General features: G+C 35.7%; 2 protein-coding genes across 5 annotated transcripts in view; one reads left to right on the top strand and one right to left on the bottom strand.

Moving 5' to 3' along the window:
- Positions 1-21,193, top strand: part of SDHD (succinate dehydrogenase complex subunit D) — a 98,842-nt gene that overhangs the window by 35,869 nt on the left and 41,780 nt on the right. Inside the window, exon 1 of one of the 4 annotated variants that reach the window (XM_081266048.1) lies at positions 4,700-4,757. The exons of the other annotated variants lie outside the window; for them this stretch is intronic. The gene's annotated coding sequence lies outside the window, so the exon portion shown is untranslated. Of the gene's footprint in view, positions 1-4,699; positions 4,758-21,193 lie in introns of those variants that run through there. 4 annotated transcript variants of the gene reach the window in all.
- Positions 1,801-19,664, bottom strand: IL18 (interleukin 18). The gene is made up of 6 exons (XM_081266211.1): positions 19,411-19,664; positions 10,980-11,066; positions 10,125-10,136; positions 7,495-7,629; positions 6,356-6,489; positions 1,801-2,041 (listed from the first exon to the last, which is right to left on the bottom strand). Exons 2-6 carry the CDS (start codon positions 11,056-11,058, stop codon positions 1,820-1,822), a joined length of 582 nt encoding a protein of 193 aa, XP_081122337.1. The 5' UTR covers positions 11,059-11,066; positions 19,411-19,664; the 3' UTR covers positions 1,801-1,819.

The raw sequence follows: 21,193 nt of genomic DNA, 5'->3' as shown, positions 1-21,193 counted from the left end.
ATGACACTGTCAGAGTATATAATCCTTTTTTATGTTGCTGGATTCAGGATCAAACTGACTTTTAATGATATCCTGACTTCAGAAGAAATTCAGAAATTAGTCAAGCGAAGGGTCCCAGAAAGTTCAATAATGTTAAGGATATTTTTTAAAATCCAAGGCCAGATCTGTGGTGCACACCTGTAATCCCAGCAATTTGGGTGGTCTGGGCAGAAGGATTGCAAGTTCCAGGTTAGCCTTACCAATTGAGTAAGACCCCGTCTCAAAATAAAAAACAAAAGGGCTGGGGATGTAACTCAGTGGTAAAGTACCCCTGAGTTCAATATCCATCCCTCCCCACCAAAAACAAGTCAAATATCAAAATCTTTCATTCTTAGGACCAATAACCCAAAAGATTCAAACCAATTCTATTGAGTACAATATATGTACCAACACAATGGTATATATATTTTATTATTTATTTTTTGGTGCCAGGGATTGAACCCAGAGGCACTTAACTACTGAGCCACATCCAGCCCTTTTTTTGTATTTTATTTAGAGACAGGATCTTGCCGAGTTGCTTAGTGCATTATTTTTTGCTAAGGCTGACTTTGAACTTGTGATCCTCCTGCCTTAGCCTCCTGAGCCGCTGGGATTACAGTCGTGCACCACCATGCTCAGCACAATGTTGTATTATCTTAAAACTATGCATTTTTATTTATTTTTAAACATTTATTTTTAGAAGTAGTTGGACATAATACCTTTATTTTATTTATTTATTTATTTATATGTGGTGCTGAGGATCGAACTCAGGGCCTTGCACTTGCTAGACGAGTGCTCTACTGCTGAGCCCCAGACCCAGCCTGCATTTTTTATATTGTAAAAATATTTTATTCACTTAGATAATTCAGTTCTGGGAGACTTTTTTTTTTTTTTCAGTACTAGGGACTGAACCCAGGGTCACACACGAGCTAGGCAAGTGCTCTACCACTGAGTTACACCCCAACCAACTTATTTATTTTCATTACAATGCTGGGGATCAAACCCCGGGTCTCACATGTTAGGCAAGTGCTCTACTACTGAGCTGCATTCATCCCTAGGCACCACTTACTCATTTTTAAATTATGCATTTTGAGATCTTTGTTAATTTTATTTCATCACTACATGTATAGGCTTGCTATGGTTCGTATATGGTTTGTTTCCTAAAGGTTCATGCTGTAAGCTTTTGGTCTCTGAGGTAACAAAATTGAGGTGGTACAACCTTAAAGGTGGGTTTGGTGGGGAATGATTAGATCATGAAGGACCCAACTTTGGAATGAACCAACGCCCCCCTCTCAAGAGTAAATTATTATAAAGTGAGTCTAATCCATGTGTTTGGCACCTTCTGTCTGTGGCTATTTCTCTTCCACTTCCCTACCATGTTTTGACACAGTCAAGGGATGCCCTTAGCAGGATGCTAGCAACATGCTATTTTGATCCTCCAGGTACTAGAATCATGAGACAACTAAACCTCTTTATAAGTTACTCAGCCTCCAATATTTCGCTATAGCAACACAAAGGACTATGATAAAGCTCATAAACTCTTACAATCTTTCTGAAACACAAAAATTCAGAAAACATTATATACAAACAGAGATATGAAAAATTGTGCTATATATATGTAATAAGAATTGTAATGCAAAAAAACAGAGTACATGTATGAATACATGAATTGGCATGAACACACTTTACAAAGATATAAAAAATTGTGCTCTATATGTGTAATAAGAATTGTAATGCATTCTGCTGTTGGGTATTTAAAAAATAAAATCAATTAAAAAACTAAGAAAACAAATTTTAATGTTTAGTTCTTGTTTAGAACAGTGAACATTATAGATTTATCTCTAGAGTCATCCTGTTTTTTCAAAGTAAGTTTGTAAAGATCTTTCTCTTTTTTACAAGCTAGAAAGTATCCTTCATACAATGAAGATTCAAATTGCCTCTTATCATCATGTCCTGGAACAGCTCTCTGAAAGAATATGATGTCACTTTTTGTCTCATTAATATTATCAGGAGGATGGATTTCCTATAGAGAAAAAGAACACAAAATTAACTAACTTTTTTAGGATATGAGCAATTTGAATATATGCAGTTTATTTAGAAATATACTATTGAACAGAACTAAAATAGTATTTCTTCTTGAAAGTTAAGAAAAAGAATCTCTAAATATAGAAGTATTGATCTCCTCTCCTTAATTTCTAACCTCCCATTCTTCCTGTCCACTCTGACTCTTTTCCACCATGAATACACATCTACATTCAGACTTCCTGGTTTCCCTATTGTTGGATAGCTTCCTTCTCTCCACTTCCATTAAGTGGAGCCCACATCTGCTCAAGATGAAATGGAGTTCTAGCAAAGACCACACCTTTTGGAGCTAATATCAGTTCCTATCTCCTCCAATCATTCACATCTAAAGATATTGATGACCTCCTCTGTTACAGCTTATAAGATGTACTCCCACAGCTCCTGCTAATGTAGGAAAATGATCATAGGTGAAATGATTAGATTATGAGAGCTATAACCTAATTAGTGGGTCAATCCATTAGGTAGATTAATAATTTGAATAGACAGGGCTGGAGCTTTGGTTCAGTGGTAGAGCAATTGCCTAGCATGTACAAAGCCCAGGTTCAATCCTAACAACCATTAAAAAAAAATTGAATGGACTTACTGGGTGGTAACTATAGACAGGTAGGGTGTGGCTAAAGGAAGTAGGTCACTGGAGATATGCCTTTGGAGTTTATATTTTGTCCCTGGTGCTTTGCCTCACCCCCTGCTTTCTATCTACCATGAGCTGAGTAATTTTCCTTAACCATGTACTTCGGCCATGATGTTCTGCCCACTTTGGGCCCAGAATAGTGGAGCTGGCCAATCATGAACTGAACCTCAAAAACTGTGAGCCAAAATAAACTTTTCCTTCTCTAAGTTATTCTTATTGGGTATTTTGGTTACAGCAACAAAAAGCTGACAAAAACATCCTTTTATAAACCTTGGTAGCTCTAGTGTCTGAGACAATTCTGAGAGGCAGGATATGCCAAAAATCTCAATCTCTTCTTTCACTGGATCCTAAAACTACAATTTACTATAATTAGATACAATAGTTGTTCTTAAGGCTGGGTCCTGGGTTCTTGTATATCCCTGCTATACTGGCTCAGTCAACAGCCCTTGACTTTTTCTCTGTGAAGCATACTGGTGCAGAGTGGTCTTGAATTTTTATCATGAATATAGCCTACTTGGCTGAGCTGTATGCCCTGAAAGGCACACATTGATTCCTGTATCTTTTTTTTTTAATATTTATTTATTTATTTATTTATTTATTTATTTATTTATAGTTATGACGGACACAACATCTTTGTTTGTATGTGGTGCTGAGGATCGAACCCGGGCCGCATGCATGCCAGGCAAGCGCGCTAGCACTTGAGCCACATCCCCAGCCCGATTCCTGTATCTTTTAACCAGAGGACAGGGTCTTGTGAGGAATGGTTAGATTAATTGCAACTATAATCCTGCTGGTCATCTAACTGTAAGTAGTACCCACATTTCCTAGTATTGCACCATGTTTACTATTCAGCATAGACTAGAAAATGTGGGAACTGTCCAAGTTTCTTCCATGTTAATCCTGGAACCAGTAGACATTTTGTATTAAATTTTGACCCCATAGTAGCAAAGATTCTCATCATCGTAGGGCCTGATGAATAAACTTTTAGAATTAAAATAGCATCAATCCACCTTCCTCCTAAGATGCCTTGAAGACTCTGGAGCACTGGTGGAGACGAGTACTTCCAACTTAGTTATATAACCCTTTCCTCCAACAAGTGAGGATCCTGAGTTGATAACAGTAGAAATTAGTTCCGTCACTGATATCTTCTTTTGCAGCTGTCTACAGCAAACCACAATATAGGAAGAAACCTTAAATTGTAGGAGTCAATCTGGGACTAAGCTGAAGTCTAATGTATAAGTAAGAAACAATTCTTGGCCAAAGTATCAAAAGCTTTAGTAATATCACAGAGGAAAATGAACTTGTTAGATCAAGCCTAGCGTGGAAAATTATAGTTGAAGGTGGGAGTGTGGATAAAATAGGTGATCTCTTTAATCATTTTTCAATATCACATTTCAGAAGTGAGACAAGAAAATCCTTGGAATTTTCCTGTGTCTTGGTCATGGCCACTTAAAGTCATCCCAGGGAAAGTACACGGCAAATTGATAGAGTGACCTTGGAGATCCACAACTTGAAAGGCTACCTGGTGAAACACATGCTCTAAGGGCCAAAGATCCTTTATATGAGGAGGGATGAATAGGATGCAGGTAAAGTTAAACTGGACCTAACATCAGCTCTTTTGTATACTTCTGATTCCACTGCAAAGTCTGGATATATAGGTGAGAAACAGGTACTGATAGTAATTCCTGAAGAAAAGCCCTCTTGGTGTTGTAAATGTTCTTGTGCAAAGAAATTCAGAGCTAATAGCTAACACAGAAAGGTGAGCTTAAAATGGCAGCCAGACATGTCTTATTATCTAGACCCTATGGTAACCTCCTCTAAGATTATTATTAGTGGAGGAAAAGGGATTAAAGAACAGGAGCTAATACTGGTCCTAGCATACTCCTCCCACCTCACCTCTCTTCCCTTCCTCTCCCCTTCCCTTTTTTTCCCCATCCATCCATTCAATTAATATTTACTGAGTTCCTTCCAGAAATAAATTCCCTAAGAAGCTATTGAAGCTTCAATGTCAGGATACTGATCACATGTAAGTTTCTCTTCTAAGGCCCTCTTTTCTTTTTTTAGTGCTAGGGATTGAACCCAGGGATGCTTTATCACTGAGCTTTGCCTCTTGTACTTTTTTATTTTTTTAAATTTTGAATCAGAGTCTCATTAAGTTTTGAAGGCAGACCTGGCACTTGCAATCCTCCTGTCCTGGCGGTCAAGTTGCTGGAATTAAGGTGTGTTCCACAGTGCCAGCAAGGCCTAAGACCCTCATTTAAAAAAAAAACCCTAAATAAATTGTAGTTTATGCCTCTGTTTTATATTTTATAAATATTTTATACTTTATAAAATATAATTTTATATTTTATTTCTTTAAATGGGTCACAAAAATTGTATAAGCTTCAGGGTCTTCTAAACCTGGATTTGTTCCAATTTCTACTACATTCCAAGCATTTGATCTTAATACCCTAGTCAGTCTCTCTCAACAAGAATTCATGTGAAATTCCATATTATCTCAGATTCTGAATCTGCCTCTTCAGCTGAAGTAGTTTTCTTCTACCCACAAAGCCTGAGGTTGGCCATTTCTTTCCCTTCCAATTTTCTTGTTCACTTAACTGCTTAATCCTTTTCACTCTGCCCTTCCATTCCAGGCCTCAAATTCCAATATGATAACTAAGCTTCTGGGGTAGGAACTGTAAATTGCCATCTGAAGGGGTTCACTCTAGTAAAAAGGGAATGGCTCAGAAATTTGTCTGGAGGCTTTATCTGTTGCACACTGTTCTTAAATGGATTATATTTTAGAATAGCTTTTTTTTTTTCTTTCAAGTTGCCCCTTGGCCTCTCCACTGAGGTCATACCCTAACTTTTTTCATTGGGAGTGGTGATTCTGACAGTGGTTCTCCTACTCAGAGTCTTTACAACATGTGATTCTCCTTTAAAGAACTGTCAATTTGTCAGCAACCTCTGGCTTTTCTCATTGGGAAGAAATTTTCTGGCGCAGTCTGTAGCTATAGTTAATAGTTGTTTATCTAACAATGATACAGAAAACAGAGAAAAATAATACAGAATAATGGAGAATAATGGAGAAAAAAGTAATGGCCAAAAATATTTTGAATTTGACTTTGAGAAAATCATAGCATTATTTTACAGCTGATCTTATTAATTTTATTCAATTAGATCAATGTTAAAAATAAGATACATCAACTGAAAACTGAAGGATGTGGCTAAGACTTAGGCTAAGAAGCAAGAACAGAACAATTAGGGATTAAAACATCTTCATCATAGTTTAAAAAGTAGCAGATTTCCAGGACAATTAGCTTCAATCTATGTAGCAAGAGTTTAGCTACTACTAAATGAATTTATAATTCATATACTTATTCTATAATACTATTTGTATACAGGTTGGCTATTAAGACATTCAGGTTATGAAACAAGTGTGCCTATTTGTTCTGTGACAGGATCAGAAAAACCATAGTGTTACAGCAAGAGGTTGAAGAGTTTGACAATTTTTTGTTAACTGTCCATCTCAATGGTTCTGTTTCTTGCTCTTTCTGTTCTAGATCAAAGGCTGAACTGAGGATATTTGAGTTTTCTAATTTTGTCCATTAATATGGCTAAAAACAAAGTCAGGCTCAGTCTTACCTTAAAAGAAATATTTTTGTTCTCACAGGAAAGAGTGTAATATTTCTCACACTTCACAGAGATGGCTACAGCCAGACCTCTAGGTTGGCTATCTTTATATATGTATATTTCAAATGTAGTTCGGGGTTCATTACCTGAAATAAACATTAATAAATGAGAATACTAGTTAGAAGAATTTTTGTGCATTGATATTTTGGAAATGTAACCAAAGAACAGTTCTTAGACCCACTGCCAATTCTGCACTCTGAGATTTGACCAGAGAGCAAAAGGGGACTACACACAGCTGGCCAGATTCCTTAAACACATTTAAAAGATGTTTGTTGTTGTTGCTGTTGTTGCAGTACTTGGGGTGGAATGATTGTCTTGTGTTTGCAAGGTAAGCAGTCTATCACTGAGCTACATACCAGGCCTCTTTTTTCTTCTTTCTTTTTAAATTTATTTCTTACATACATGACAATAGTGGAGTGCATTATATTCATAATTATCCATACCAGGCCTCTTTAAAACACATTTAAGTGTATGTACAACACATATGAGACAACTTTTTGAACATGTTAAATATATTCTGAATTCTAAGATTGTTTTTAGCTTTTGAATGCTAATTAGATGATTAAAATATATTTATTAAGGTATAAGTTCCATGTTTTTCAAGAATGTACATTCACTACTTCAACCTGGTCCCAAACTCTGATATGTGGAATTCATACCTTAAGAGGCTCAATAAATTTACTCATTTTCTAAGACAATCTTTGAAGTTTTTGGTAGAAGACTGACTCATTTGAAATGCTTGCATATTAATGTTTAATTTTGAGTTTTAAAATGTTACCAAATGTTATCAATATTTTCAGCTATAACCAGCAAGGATTAAGGATCCAACTCTATAGAGATCTTATACAGTTAATACAATTAAAATGAAGGGATTGGTGATCCAAATGTAGATGCAGAATGATGTAAACTCCAGCAATGTGTTTATTAGATCAAATTTTTCACGCTAACTCATAAAGTGTTTTATAGGAGAAATTATTATTACATCTATGGCTTTTTATATAAGGATTGGGTCTTGTATAGAAATATGTAGGCAGTAAAATGGAATGAGAAGAAATCATTATCTCTGAATTTGAAGATACAAAAAAACATACCTAAAATGTCACTATCAGCCATATCTTCAAACACAGGTTGCTCTTTCCGATCAACAAAGAGAACTTGGTCATTCAAATTTCTTAAGATTGAGAGTCTAAGTTCAATCTTGCCAAAGTAATCTGATTCCAGGTTGTCTACAATATACATTAAATGTTATTAAAATATATTTTTCTAAGTGTATAAATAGACCCTCTGTACACTTCTATTTTCAATATCGATTATAATCTTCTGTTCCAGAAGTGGCTATGATCAAGTTGACTGTTGTTTTTAGCTTGCTTCCAGAGGCTCACTGTTGCCTGTTACTACTCAGAACCACCCTCTGAAATGTTCACTTCAGATATCCACTTTCTGATTAGTTTCCTGTCCTTCTGGTTTGTTTATGCTTTTACTCCAACTACACATATTCTCAGACTTCACTAAGTCCTCCAGTCTCCTGACTCTAATATTTTCTTCCTTGGGCTGGGGATGTGGCTCAAGTGGTAGCACGCTCGCCTTGCATGCGTGCGGCCCGGGTTCGATCCTCAGCACCACATACCAACAAAGATGTTGTGTCCGCCAAGAACTAAAAAATAAATATAAAAAAAAATTCTCTCTCTCTCTCTCTCTCTAAAAAAAAAAAAATATTTTCTTCCTAATCTTCTCTTCCTTCCCTATGCAGTCAAATCCATTTTGTCTATCTTTTATGTTGGTATTTTACATCTTGAACTCCTTAATCTTTTGACTACAAAACTCCAAGCCTGGCTTCTGAGTGCTGTTGTTGAAGGGACCAGCACCACATTGCATCTTACAGCCTTGAAGATCAAGGCCAGAAAGCATCTTCTTTGTTAGAATGAATCATAATAAACAGATTATTTTGTAATTTGTTCTAGTTAGTTATACATGGCAGTAGAATGCCTTTTGACACATTATGCACAAACACATTATTTTTAAAATCAGAAAAACCTAAAGCTCTTTGATATTTAAAATTCCTCCATCAAGCCCACCTCACTGTACACCTATAGCCTACTTTCCCTCTTTGAACAGCCAAGCTTCTGGCAAGAATTGTCTGTATCATTTCTTTACTTTCCATTTACTCTTTTACTTATTGAAATCTGCCTCTGCCTCCATTTCTCTATCAATCTGCTTTCACTACAATCACCAAACTTTCTGCTGCTAAACCTAATTGATGCTTTCTGGTTCAGGGGTAGTGGTGGGGGAAGTAGGCATCATCTTTTCTGCCTTACTCTATATCCCCTTTCAAGTCTAACCCCAAATAATGTCTTATTGGTTCTTTCAAGTATTTCTAAAATCCATTTGCAGCTTCTCATTGTCACTCCACACAATTTCGTTTAGAGACTAAAATAACAGTCCCTTAACTGTTATCTTCCTTTTTTTTTTTTATCCCCCACATCCTCATCCTACACCATCAATTCATTATACTGAAGCTAGAAGGATATTTTAAAAGATTATCCTGTTATCCCTGAATTCTAATGAGGCACATGGCCACCCAGAATAAAAATATATTTTCCAGATTTCTTGCAGTTGGTGTGGCCATGTGTCTAGTCAATGGAATATGAGTGGAATTGATGTGTATAGCTTCCAAGTAAAGCCTTTAAAAGGAATGGGCTGGTCTTCCTTTAATGACCTTTCTTGATAACTGGGTTATAGACCCAGGAAGTATGATGATTTTGAATAGTAAGAATGAGTCAAACAACTAGGGGATGATAGAGTTACAGGAAAGAAGAAATTGGAGATTCTAGTGTCATCAGGCTGCATCTAGCCATATACATGAACCACACTCTGAAATGTTCTGAAATTAGTCCTGTGCTTAGTAAATTTCTATTACCCCCAAGACAAGGTCCAAATCCCTTACCCTGGCATAAGAGAATTTCTTAATCTGCACCCTGTTTCTCATTAGCTTCTCTCGTTGTTCTCCTCCTCCCACTCTACTCCTATCCCGAATTACCCTTAGTTCCTCATATATGCCATGTTTCCTTTCATATCTTGGCCTTTCAATGTGGTCTGCTTACATTACCCATCCCTAGGTTCTTTTTATTTTTTAAATATTTTATTTTTTTGGTGTAGTTTGGCACAATACCTATTTTTTATTAATTTATTTTTATGTGGTGCTAAGGATTGAACCCAGGGCCTCACATGTGCTAGGTGAGCACTCTACTGCTGAGCCCACAACCCCAGCCCCTTTAGGTTCTTGACTTCCAGAATACTCTTTCCCATGGGAACTTCCTAGACTTTTCCCCAAAGCACTTCTAAGAGAGGAGGTTTAAGAAGGGAGACACTGATTTTGGACAATTCTCTTACATTGATCTCCTTTTCCTATTCCCTCCAGACAATCTATGCCTCCCTGATAATCTTAGGACCTGTGTAATAGGTAAGGTCTATTTTGTAGCTTCTAAGAGTTAGAAATTCCTAAGGTGTAGGAAGCAAATTTTATAGTGGTTCTTTTCGTATCCCTTATGGTTATCTTCGTTCCGATTCTGTGCTGTTCACTCCACATTTCTTTGAGGAATGATGCCTTCTCAAATAGGTTGGTACCATGTGGACAGTGTCTCCCAGCTGACAAGAGTGATGTGGATGTGCCAAGGCTGAGCCACCTACTTTACAAATAAGGAGAAATATATTTATATTTTACCATCGTCTTCAGCTAAAGGAGAGAAAAAGGAGAAAAAAAATGTTAAATTATATATTTCTACACAGAATTTCCTCTTACCCTAGCCTTTGATGACTCTGTTCATCTTTAACGTCTGTTTTTCTGGTGGCCTTTGTTGGCCTCCATCAAAAAATATTTTATTATCATCCAAAAGGCTGATAAAATGAAGCTCATTAGACTTAATGTGTTGCTAGATAAGTTAGATTTAAAACTTAAGTTTAGGATTTATAAAGTTCAATACATAACTAAAGATAAATTTTATAAAGTCATAAGTTTTATTCTTAAATTTATTGCTCAAATGGAAAGTCACCTAAGAATTTTTTATGAAGCTTTCAAATGAAGCTAAACTTCCTATTGAAATCAAATTGCTCATGAAAGAGTAATCATAAGAATGAATTTTTATTCAATACATTTACATAAGATGGTATAACTCACTTACAAAACTCTATATTCAGGGGATTTCATAATCTTTTTTTTTAATTTATTATTTTTTTATTGGTTATTCAAAACATTAATCTACCAATTTGCTTTAGGAGATAGTATTTCCTCCATGTACCCAGTTTTGTGGGACTTGCAGGATGTGTACCTGCTGCCACCTTGAGAGTGGGCTACTACTAATTAAAGCGCTAAGACATGTGCTGGGAACTAGTACTGGGACTTTGGAAGTGTTGTGGTTAATTTCTAGAGATTCAAATTTTTTGAGAGAAGAGAGATCTTAATATTACAATGGAATCTGGTGACAAAAAGGAATTACTTAATAGTTTACCTCACAACCTTTCTAGTTGAATACATTTATCTAAGCCTCAAATATGTTTGTCCTATTGCTTTATGACTAACCTTTGAAGTAAAGTGTATCATCAATAAATGTCATTTCCACAAAGTTGATATAATTATTTTCTGTGGGCGCGGCAGCCATCTTTATTCCTAATGGAAGCAAAGAGTCATCTGTTGTTAAGAGGCAATGATTGTTCTTTTTATATAAAAGGAAACTTTTATTGTTATCTTGGTCTACCTGCAAATTTAGAAGTCAGTTTATCACTCAGTATGAGTACCCATGTTTAAACATTCTCTTAAGAATCATCAGATATTTGGAATAGAAAAAGCACTTTCAGATTAAACAATATTATTATGGAAAAATGGCTCACAATTGAACTGAATTAATTGTCCTAGTGTTCATTGGTTAATATAAACATATTATCCTTATAAACATACTGCAAATGAGGATACCAGAAACACATCTAATCCTGTTCTTTAACTAGGGACTTGTTCATTCCTGTCTTATAACAAATGGGTTCCCACGAATGAGAAGCCAAAGGTTCACAACTTCATTGGCAAAGTATTAAAATCGAGGCAATGATAAAAATGGCTTTTCCACCAGAGGGTTGGGGCAGGGGCAGGGAAGGTTGAAAGGCTCTGGCATTTGATGGCCTTTTCTTTGAGCAGCAGCAGCAGCTTTGGATATGGAGTCTGGATTAGACCATGTTTTTACATAAATAGTACCTAAATATGACCTTTCTGTAAAAATATCAAACAATACAGAATTTGAAAAAATTCTAATTGCTTCTTTTTGCTCTTAACTCTTCCCCACCTTATCCCACTCCAATATGGTGTGTATCCTTCCAGTATTTTGTCATGGATTAAGGGTTCTAAGTATGAGAAATCTATGAACTTGAATGGGAAAAATACATATTTATGTTAACCAACTTCTGACTGAAATTTAGCCTTCTTCCGATTATTTGTGCAGGAAACAAACCACAGAATTATCAGTGGCATCTGTGACTGTCACTAATAGAAACACACATTTCCTGTTGTTTCAATTGTTACAGAGATCTTGAAATACGGCTTAAGCTCTATTTTGAAATTACAGAAGTTATTAGTCTCACCAAGAGATCTTGTTTAATGTGTTAAAAATCACATCTATTTTAAATTTTGATTAAATTGTTGTAACTCAGCTTTAATAGAATGAGTTTCCTTTGTAAGTCTAAGTATTTATTTATTTATTTATTGGTACCAGGGATTGAACTCAGGGGCACTCGAAAATTTAGCCATATCCCCAGCCCTATTTTGTATTTTATCTAGAGACAGGGTTTTGCTGAGTTGCTTAGCACCTCAGTTTTTCTGAGGCTGGCTTTGAACTTGGGCTCCTCCTGCCTCAGCCTCCTGAGTCGCTGGGATTACAGGCGTGTGGCCACTGTGCCTGACTCTAAGTATTTAATTTTACAGATGTAAATACGTTGTTCTGAGAAAGGGCTACAGGCTTCACTAGCTTGTTAGGAAGTCTGTTACGGCTTTTTCTCCTCTTAATCTATCTATGGCTACTTTATTTCAAAAAACTCAAATACTGAACTTTCAGAGGAAAACTTAGAACTTTCCTACACCCAAAAAAAAAAAAAAAAAAAAAAAAGATCAGGAAGCTCTTCTCTGAAGTTTAGAAGTGCTTTGTGCTCCTGAGGGTGGTTACAGTTGGGGCTCCAAGCAAGGTGGCAAAATCATAGTCATCAATGATTTGTCCCCACCAAAAATCATGTTGAGGCTTAGTCCCCAATGTGGCAATATTGGGAGGTGGGACCTAATGGAGGCAGAGCACATTGGTGCTTTTCTCACATGAGTGAGTTGTTAAAATAAGTCCTTCATTTGTGTTTTGTCCCTTGCCCTTCTCCTTTTTATTATGAGTTGAAGGGCAAGCCCTTATCAAACGTGGCTACCCAATCTTGAACTTTCCAGTCTCTAGAACTGTGAGCCCAAATAAATTTCTTTTCTTAATAAACTACTTAGTCTCAAGTATACTGTTACAATCATAGAAAACTGATCAAAACAATGGTATATAGGGGAGTACTTATAAATCTGTGCTCATATGTAAAGAACTTACTCAATTTTTTTTCTAGAAAATCTGAGTTCAAGCAAGCATATATAGTAGAGGAAACAAGAAATTAAAACTGAGTTGAAAAAACTTAATTCAAATTAAGCTATCCTAAAATACTTTGTTACTTGGTGAGCTTTGAACAATTTCATCTAGGTTCAGTTCCTTACATCCAAATGTGAATAGTTAGTAAATGTATTTTATGTAAATAAAATGAAGACAAATCGTTTAGAATTATCAATTTCTTAAAATGGGGGATAAGGGAGATTGAGAAGAAAATAATAAAACAGAGGATAAAAAAGCTTCTGAGATAAATCTAGACATTTGTTTTTACTAAAAGTAAACAAACTTTAAGATTAAAAATCAGACCTATAATAGTTAGATTGTGAGCTCCATGAGGGCATTTTCTTTATTCATTTTTATCGCTTTATTACTTAACACAGTTCCTGTTATCAGTGTCAGAATTCATTTTGGCAGACATTTGTTATGCCGGGACTCTATTTTGATTGGTTATAAATGGGTGAAATAATGACTACAGTTGGTCTTTTCCACTTTTAATTTACATATTTATTGAAGTAATTCACTTGAAATGTACTGAGCAACATGAGCAGGAATTGGATTAAATTAACTAACAGAGAAGGACACAGTCACCTTAAAAATAAGATAGCTATTTTTAACTCCCGTAAGAATAAACTAATTACTATAGAATTTTTTTTTTTTTCAGTACTGGGAATTGAACCCAGACATGCTCTACTGCCAAGCTGTATCTCTAGCTCCTTTAAAATTTTATTTTATTTTAAATTTTGAGACAGGGTCTTGCTAAGTTGCCCAGGCTGGCCTCAAACTTGAAATCCTTCTTCCTGAGTAGCTGGCATGTGCCACCATGCCTGGCTCTACTACATAATTTTTAAACTCTTTCATCAGTCAGAGAGTATTCACTATGCATCAGGTTTGGGGTCAGAAGCTAATGAAACACCCACATATGAAAATTTGCTCCTGTCCTCCAGTGATCCAGATGCTAGTGAGGGAGACAAATACACAGTTATGAAATAGTTTAATGAACACTGTAAGGGCTGAATTTACAAGAGATCCTCCATTTGGTGGTATTGGAGAAGACTTCTCAGAGAAAGTGATGACTGTGTGGCCTTAAAGGCGAGGCAGTATTTTCAAGGCCAGGGGAGAGTGTCCACAAAGAAGGACCTTGTAAACAAAGGCTAGCAAGCAGGGAGGGTTGTTTGAGGCCTCATCATAAATAATGCAAGTGTAATCACATTCCAGGAAGGATGTGTCTCTGAAGACCTCACATAAGTATGAGATTATTTTTTCCTTGGGAACAAATGTAAAAGCATGGGAAGAGATATTCTTGTAGTGCATGCTGTTACCACCAAAGTGTATATGTTCTTTTTTATCTACTCTCCAGGCATGATTACTACTGGTTTATAGAATGCTTTGTCCACACAGCTTGTCATGATGGTACTTTGACATTTCTTTTTCTTGCATCTAACTTCTGTTCCAACTTAATATTTGGAGATGTTTTTAGAACAAGCAGTAATAATACCACTTAACATGTTGATAAGGTTGTTACCAGATATAAAAATATTTAAACTTGTTATGTTGAAAACATACCACAATAATAATCTGGATTTCTTAAGAACTTTTGAGATATATAAAGAATAGATTAACTTATATGATTTTGATGTGGAGGCAGATAATTTTACAAGATATAAGAGACACTTCCATGTGTATAGTAATGTAACAGTTAACTCCCTTGGCTTGCTGGCTTTGATATTATGTCATTCTAGATAAACTATTTAATTTGAAAGAATTCACATTATTTCCATTTATTATTCCAAGATTATCATTTTTATATTACATTTGTTTGATTTTGCTTGATTCAATTCACAGAAAACAGAACTTACAGTGTATGTAGTTGCCTTGACAAAAACCTGGGAAGGATAGTCAGGTTACAAAAGCTTTGTTTAACAAGCTAAAGAGGTTAAATTTTTCTTTTTTTTTTTTCACTTAAAAAAGGACATTTTAAGCAGGAGAAAGAAAGTTAAATTGATGACTTAAAAGCTCACTCTGGTAGCATTATGGAGAATGGATTCCATTGGGCAAGTCTGGGACAGAGGCAACTTCAAAAGCAACTTCATTTATTAATTTTTTGTGTTGCTGGGGATTGAATTCAGGAGCTCATGCTTACAAGGCAAATGCTCTACCACTGAGCAATATCTGTGGAAGCAATTTTAATAGAAGTTGATGAGGCCATAAACTAAGGTAGTGAATTCAATAGCAGGATTTTTTTTTTTTTTTTTTTGGATTGGTTGTGAGTCAATAGGAAGAGGAGGAACTGAGGATGACTTTAAAGTTTCTGACTGGCAATTTGTTGAGTGATTGACTACCTCATTAGCAATGAAGAGAAAGAATGAAAAACAGCCTAAGTGGAAAAACATTTAGTTCAGTTTTGCAAATCTAAGAGGGATGTGACACATAAGCCAAGGTTCTCAGGAATTTCTAGGAGAGGCTCTTTGAACTCAGAAGCTGCAGAGCCCATAATTTGGATACAATCTTGAATAAGTTCACTGAATTTGGAAATTAGGAAGTTGTCACTCTAGAACAATTTACACAAACCAACTGAAGATAGCAGAAGGTAAGTTAGTAAAACCCAGGACAGAATGTGGGGATGGGGGAGAAAGAAAGCTATCCCAAACTACTTTTAGGAAGCAACATAACAAGTTTAGGAGCATGGTAGTTGTTGGAGAATACATAATTCACAAATGTCAAGTTCTAGCTTCCAATCCAATTTGAATGGTAAGATAGCTAATGAATTATCTTCCAAAGCATATCCAAATAACTTTTCAAGACCTGGGAGTCAATCTTTTTTTAAAAATATTTTTTTTTAGTTATAGATGGACATAATACCTTTACTTTATTTGTTTATTTTTATGTGGTGCCAGGTATTGAACCCAGTGCCTCACGCATGCTAGGCAAGGGCTCTTAACACTGAGCCACAACCCCAGCCCAGGGAGTCAATCTTGATTCCTTTGTCTAACCTTTTTCTTATCTGATAACATGAGATTCTGATTCAGAAATGTCTCTAAAATTTGGTATCGCCTCTTCATATTGCCAGCACTGTTTTAAATCAAGCCTCAACACTTCTCACATCTTCTATTTTAGTATTTAAGTAAACTTAAGTTTTCTTGCTTTCAGACTTTCCAACGTTACATATTATTACCAGAGTAATTCCCCCACCAGGTCAGAATTCCTCTGTTTTGTTCATCCACCAAACTCTTCTTTCCTTCATGCCTTAATATCTCCTCTAGGCAAACCTTCCTTACTCCTCTACTCCTAGCTGGTCATTCTCTATTCAGAGCCCCCTTTCCTCTCTTCCCTGTTCGGGCTTCTGAAATAACTCTTACTACCCTGAATTAACATTACTTTGATTCCAGGCAGGTTTGCCTAGTTTTAGTCTGAATTTCTTTAGAAAACGTCATTCTTTTCCCCCCAAATCTTCGACACCTGGAAAGAGCTTACAACATAGTAAGAGTTAAATAAATATTAAATGAATAAATATTTGCTTGTTGCCAAGATAATAGTATAAAAATTATTAATAGAATTTCCTTTTTCTTTCTTAAAACTTTTCCTCCACTGCTGGGCGTGGTGGCACAGGTCTGTAATCCCAGCGGTTCTAGAAGTTGAGGCAGGAGGATCACAAATTTGAGACCAGCTTCAGCAACTTAGCAAGACCCTGTGCAGCTCAGTGGTAGAGCACCCCTGAGTTCTATCCTCAGTACTGGAAAAAAAAAAAAACAAAAAACCAAACAACCTTTTCCTCTGTCTAAAAGCAAAGGAGAAAGAGAAAGAAATGAGGGAAGATTATAAATTAAAAAAAAAACTAGAATGACTTTTAAAAATATCCTCTTCCTTCTTTTTTTCCTTGATAGTTTCTTTTTCATTTCTTGTGCTAATTTTGAATTTTTCATTTGTTTTTTTTCTTACCACTTTGTTAGATCTCAATTCATTTATGATTACAAGTGTTGTGTTCTTGTCCTTTACTCCTCCTAATTTTTCTCTTATCTTTCCTTATCCATGTTCCTTTGCTTTGCTTCACAACTTTAGTATATAAAAATTATAGTTCCCATTGGATAAAATGTTTTCAACATTCATCTAAAGATTCTTGGGCTATTGACTTTTTTTTAAGAAAAGAATTATAAACCACCTCAGAAAGCTCCTCCCAGGAATGTGTAGTGACAACAGGTTTTTTGAAACAAAAATAAAGTCTTAGTTATATAACTTTCTCAAAGCTAGCCAGAGGAGAATGGATGGCAGAATATCATGATAGAAATTAGGCCACAAGAGTTCCAATTTTGTCTGAGGCAAGTCACTTAACTCTGAGGGTCTCAGTTTCCTCATTTGGACAACAAGGAAGTTGGATAGTGAAGCTTGAAGGTCTTTTCCAGCCTCAGCATTCTGCAGTTCTAGACTCTACTTAAGGCTGCCAGGAAACAACCATTTATTTGTGGCAAATGCCCCAGGGACCACTTCCTTATAATTCTGACACAGCACATATATTTATTGGCTACTTATAATACAACCAACATTGTTAAGTCACTATGTGTTTAAAAACACAGTATTAGATTAAATGTAAAAATGCCTTGAATTTTAAAAGCTACTATGATTATCTTTTCTTTAGAATTCTTTAAAAAAATAAAAAATAATTTTTTTGTAGTTGTACATGGACAGCATGTCTTTATTTTATTTGTTTCATTTTTATGTGGTGCTAATGATCAAAACCAGTGCCTCACACATGCTAGGCAAGTACTCTGCCTCTGAGCTACAACCCTAACCCCCCAAAATGTTTTTATTAGTGCCTTTCTGAAAAATTCTAATTCTCTGGATGAATGTGGGATGAAATGAGGAAGCATGCTACATAATTAATTTCCTACAATCAGGTAGAGAGCCATCTCAACAGAAAAGATCAAAACCCAACTTTTCTGTTCTATATAACATTTTGCTTTTGAAAACTGTGCCATCTTGTGAATGTGTGTATGCGGATGTGGAAGAGATAAGGGTAAAATGAATGAACTAGGAAATTAGTTAGTTAATTATAAAAGATAGACTCAACTACTAAATATAAACGTAAAGTAAAAAGTCAAATGGAACTGATGTAGTTGAAATGGCCTTATTTGTGAAAAAGAGAATTGAATTTAATCTCAAAGAGTGCTCAAGATTTGAACAGAGGGAGAAGGGCATGGTTAAGGGTAGGTAGAGAGTGCCATGGAAGAGCATTTATGTGATAACCAGAACAAAGTGGTTGTGGGTGATGGACTGAATGGACCTCGTTTTTTACTGTAGTGGAACAGTTCTGCTGCATTGCAGTGAACACAAGATTATGGAGGGTTTTGGAAGTCATATAGAGAAGTCTGAATTTAGTTTTATAAGCAATAAAAAGAACACACTGTAGGGGAAAAAGACATTTTGAAGCAGTATTTAACAGAATTTGAAATAGCTGAATACAAAAAAAAAAAAAAAAGAATGGGGTTTAAGGATGTCCTAATTTTTTGTTATTCAACTTTGAAATAGAGTTATTCAGCCCTTCCCTTATTGTGAAATGGAATTCTCCTGGGAAATGTCATAATATTATTCAATGGTAGCCCAGCCCAAAGGCGATATTACAGATACCTTCAGATATACTTGTGCCAGGTGTTTGCTTGCTTTTAGTATAATTGATTTGGAGTCGAGACTTCCTTTAAAGAAAAGCTTATTTATTATATCACTCTAAAGCAACAATTCTCAAGGTTTTGCAAAGTCAAAGCTATATTATAATAATTCTAGGGTATGATTTATCTTTTTCTTTCTTATTCTCTCACGAGGATACAAAAGAGTTTACCAGAGCTACATTCTGTGTGACAGAGACTGCAAAAAAGACTCCCTATGTTTTCTGTAACGCCAGACACTAAAGAGATTTGCAAAAGTGAAAAATGAAGTTATTCTTTTACACTGGGCTCCCTCTTGGAACACATAGCTATCTTTAATTTTAAAATGTCAATTATGATAGTGTAATATACTTACTATTATTTTAAGATAAATTAGTATGTAACTAATTTTTAAATTTCCAAGTTTTACTTTCTAGTACAGTAAATTATAGTAAGGCAGTAAATAACCCAGGGAAACAAAAACTCCTGAGAGTTCTCAATAATTTTAAGAGAGCAGAGCAGGCAAGAGACCCAAAAGTTGGAGAATCTCTGCCCTAAGGTGAAACTCTTTTAATAGTTTCTGCTCAAACTTATTTCCTTGTTACTGATTGCCTTAGTGATGAGAAAGGACTTAAAACTCTTCTTGATAGCTTTTTATCAACTCTAATTGCCACACTTGGATTTCTAAATAAAGAGGAATAATATTGCTTACCTGTACCAAATAGTTTTCTGAAAGAGGAAGTGATCTTGGAGGTTTGAGGTCGTTTTTATTTTCCTAAGACCGTGGACACTGTAAAAGGTGACAGTCCCTTCAGTAGTTGGAGTGGACAGCCAGCAATGCAGATGGCACGGGAGAGCAAAACTCCTTGCTGCGGATCTGCATCCAGCAGTCCTGGGAAGCAAAGGGCCAAGGGCACTGGAAGGAATGAGGAAGAAGGTTTGGAAGGGGGAGGAGACTGCCCCTGGCACGCCTTGGACCCGCCTTCAAATACTGGCTCTTTCCTAGGGCAATAGAACTCAAAATGTTATAAAATAGGGTATTTTTTTCAATATAAAATCACTACCTAATGAAATAATTTCTTCTGTAAGAGCTGGTGTCCTTCCAAAACCTGTACTTCTTTGAGAAGTACACTGTGAAAGCATTTTAAGAAAGTTGCACTTACTTAGTCCAAAGAAGCATCTTCTTTTCTCACATCAGTCTCAGTTTTGAGTATTTCTGATCACAAAACTTCTTGTCTAATAGTGTAGAAGAATCAGTTATACTGGAGTAATTCCTAAAATATAATCATACCACCTAAAATACCCCTAAAATGTAATGGAAAATTTTTTTGATATAATATTTTGTATAATATTGCCTCCTTCCTTCCTTCCTTTCTCTTTATGACCTAATCCAGGACTTCTCCCTCCCAAGCTCAACATGATGTCAAAGAATAATTGATAGAGGTCATTATGATTTGCTTCTGAAGAAGAAGAAGAAGAAGAAGTAGTTGTTGAAGTTCTTCTTCTTCTTCTTCTGTATTTGAAAAATAAAATTGCAGCTGTGCATAATGCCAGCTACTCGGGAGGTTGAGGCGGGAGAATCACAAGTTTGAGGCCAGCCTCAGCAACTTAGTGAGACCCCTGTCTCTAAATAAAAATAAAAATGGCTGGGAATGTATATCTTGGTAGGGCATCCCTGGGTTCAATCCCCAGTACCATAAATAAATAAATACAACTAAAAATTAAAATATCTCCAATTTGTGATAACAAAAAGATTTACATCAATGGATAGAAGCAATCCATTTTTATAAAACTTCTCCTTTATTTGCCATTTCAGATGCAAACCACAACACATACCACCATTGGAATTTTATTAATTTTATTATTTTGTGCAACAAGGGAAATTTGCTCTGACACAAGAAAAATATTTACTTGTAGTTTCCAGTGCTAAAACTTTCTATTTCTGGAATGGTGCCAAAATTCCAAATGAAAATATTTGAAATATGATTTAGGAAGATGTCTCTTAGGGATTATATTCAATTCTTTAAAAATAGTTTTCTACAACATAACTTTGAGGGGCTGGGGTTGTGGCTCAGAGGTAGAGCACTCGCTTAGCATGTGTGAGGTCCTGGGTTAGATCCTCATGCACCACATGAAAATAAATAAAATAAAGGTATTGTGTCCAACTATAACTAAAAACAAAAACAAAACCCCATAACTTTGAAGAGGTGAGTACAAACATTACAACCTTGAAAATAACAGAAACAAAAATGTTTTGTGAGGTACTGAGGATTGCACCTGGGATGCTTTATCACTGAGCTACATCTTTGGCCCATTCTATTTTGAAACGGGGGTCCCACTAAGTTGCTAAGACTGTCCTTAAAAAGCCTCTCGAATAGCTGGGCTTACAGGTGTGTGCCACTGCACCTGGCTGAAACAAAACTTCTTAAGCAATGTTTTATGAACTTGTGCTAAATAGTATTATTTTACTAGCAAGGAAAATTGGAACGTGTTTT

This window comes from Spermophilus citellus (assembly GCF_964194105.1).
Source record: "Spermophilus citellus genome assembly, chromosome: 2".
Classification (NCBI taxonomy): Eukaryota; Metazoa; Chordata; class Mammalia; order Rodentia; family Sciuridae; genus Spermophilus; species Spermophilus citellus.
This window is presented reverse-complemented; position numbering and strand designations above follow the sequence as displayed.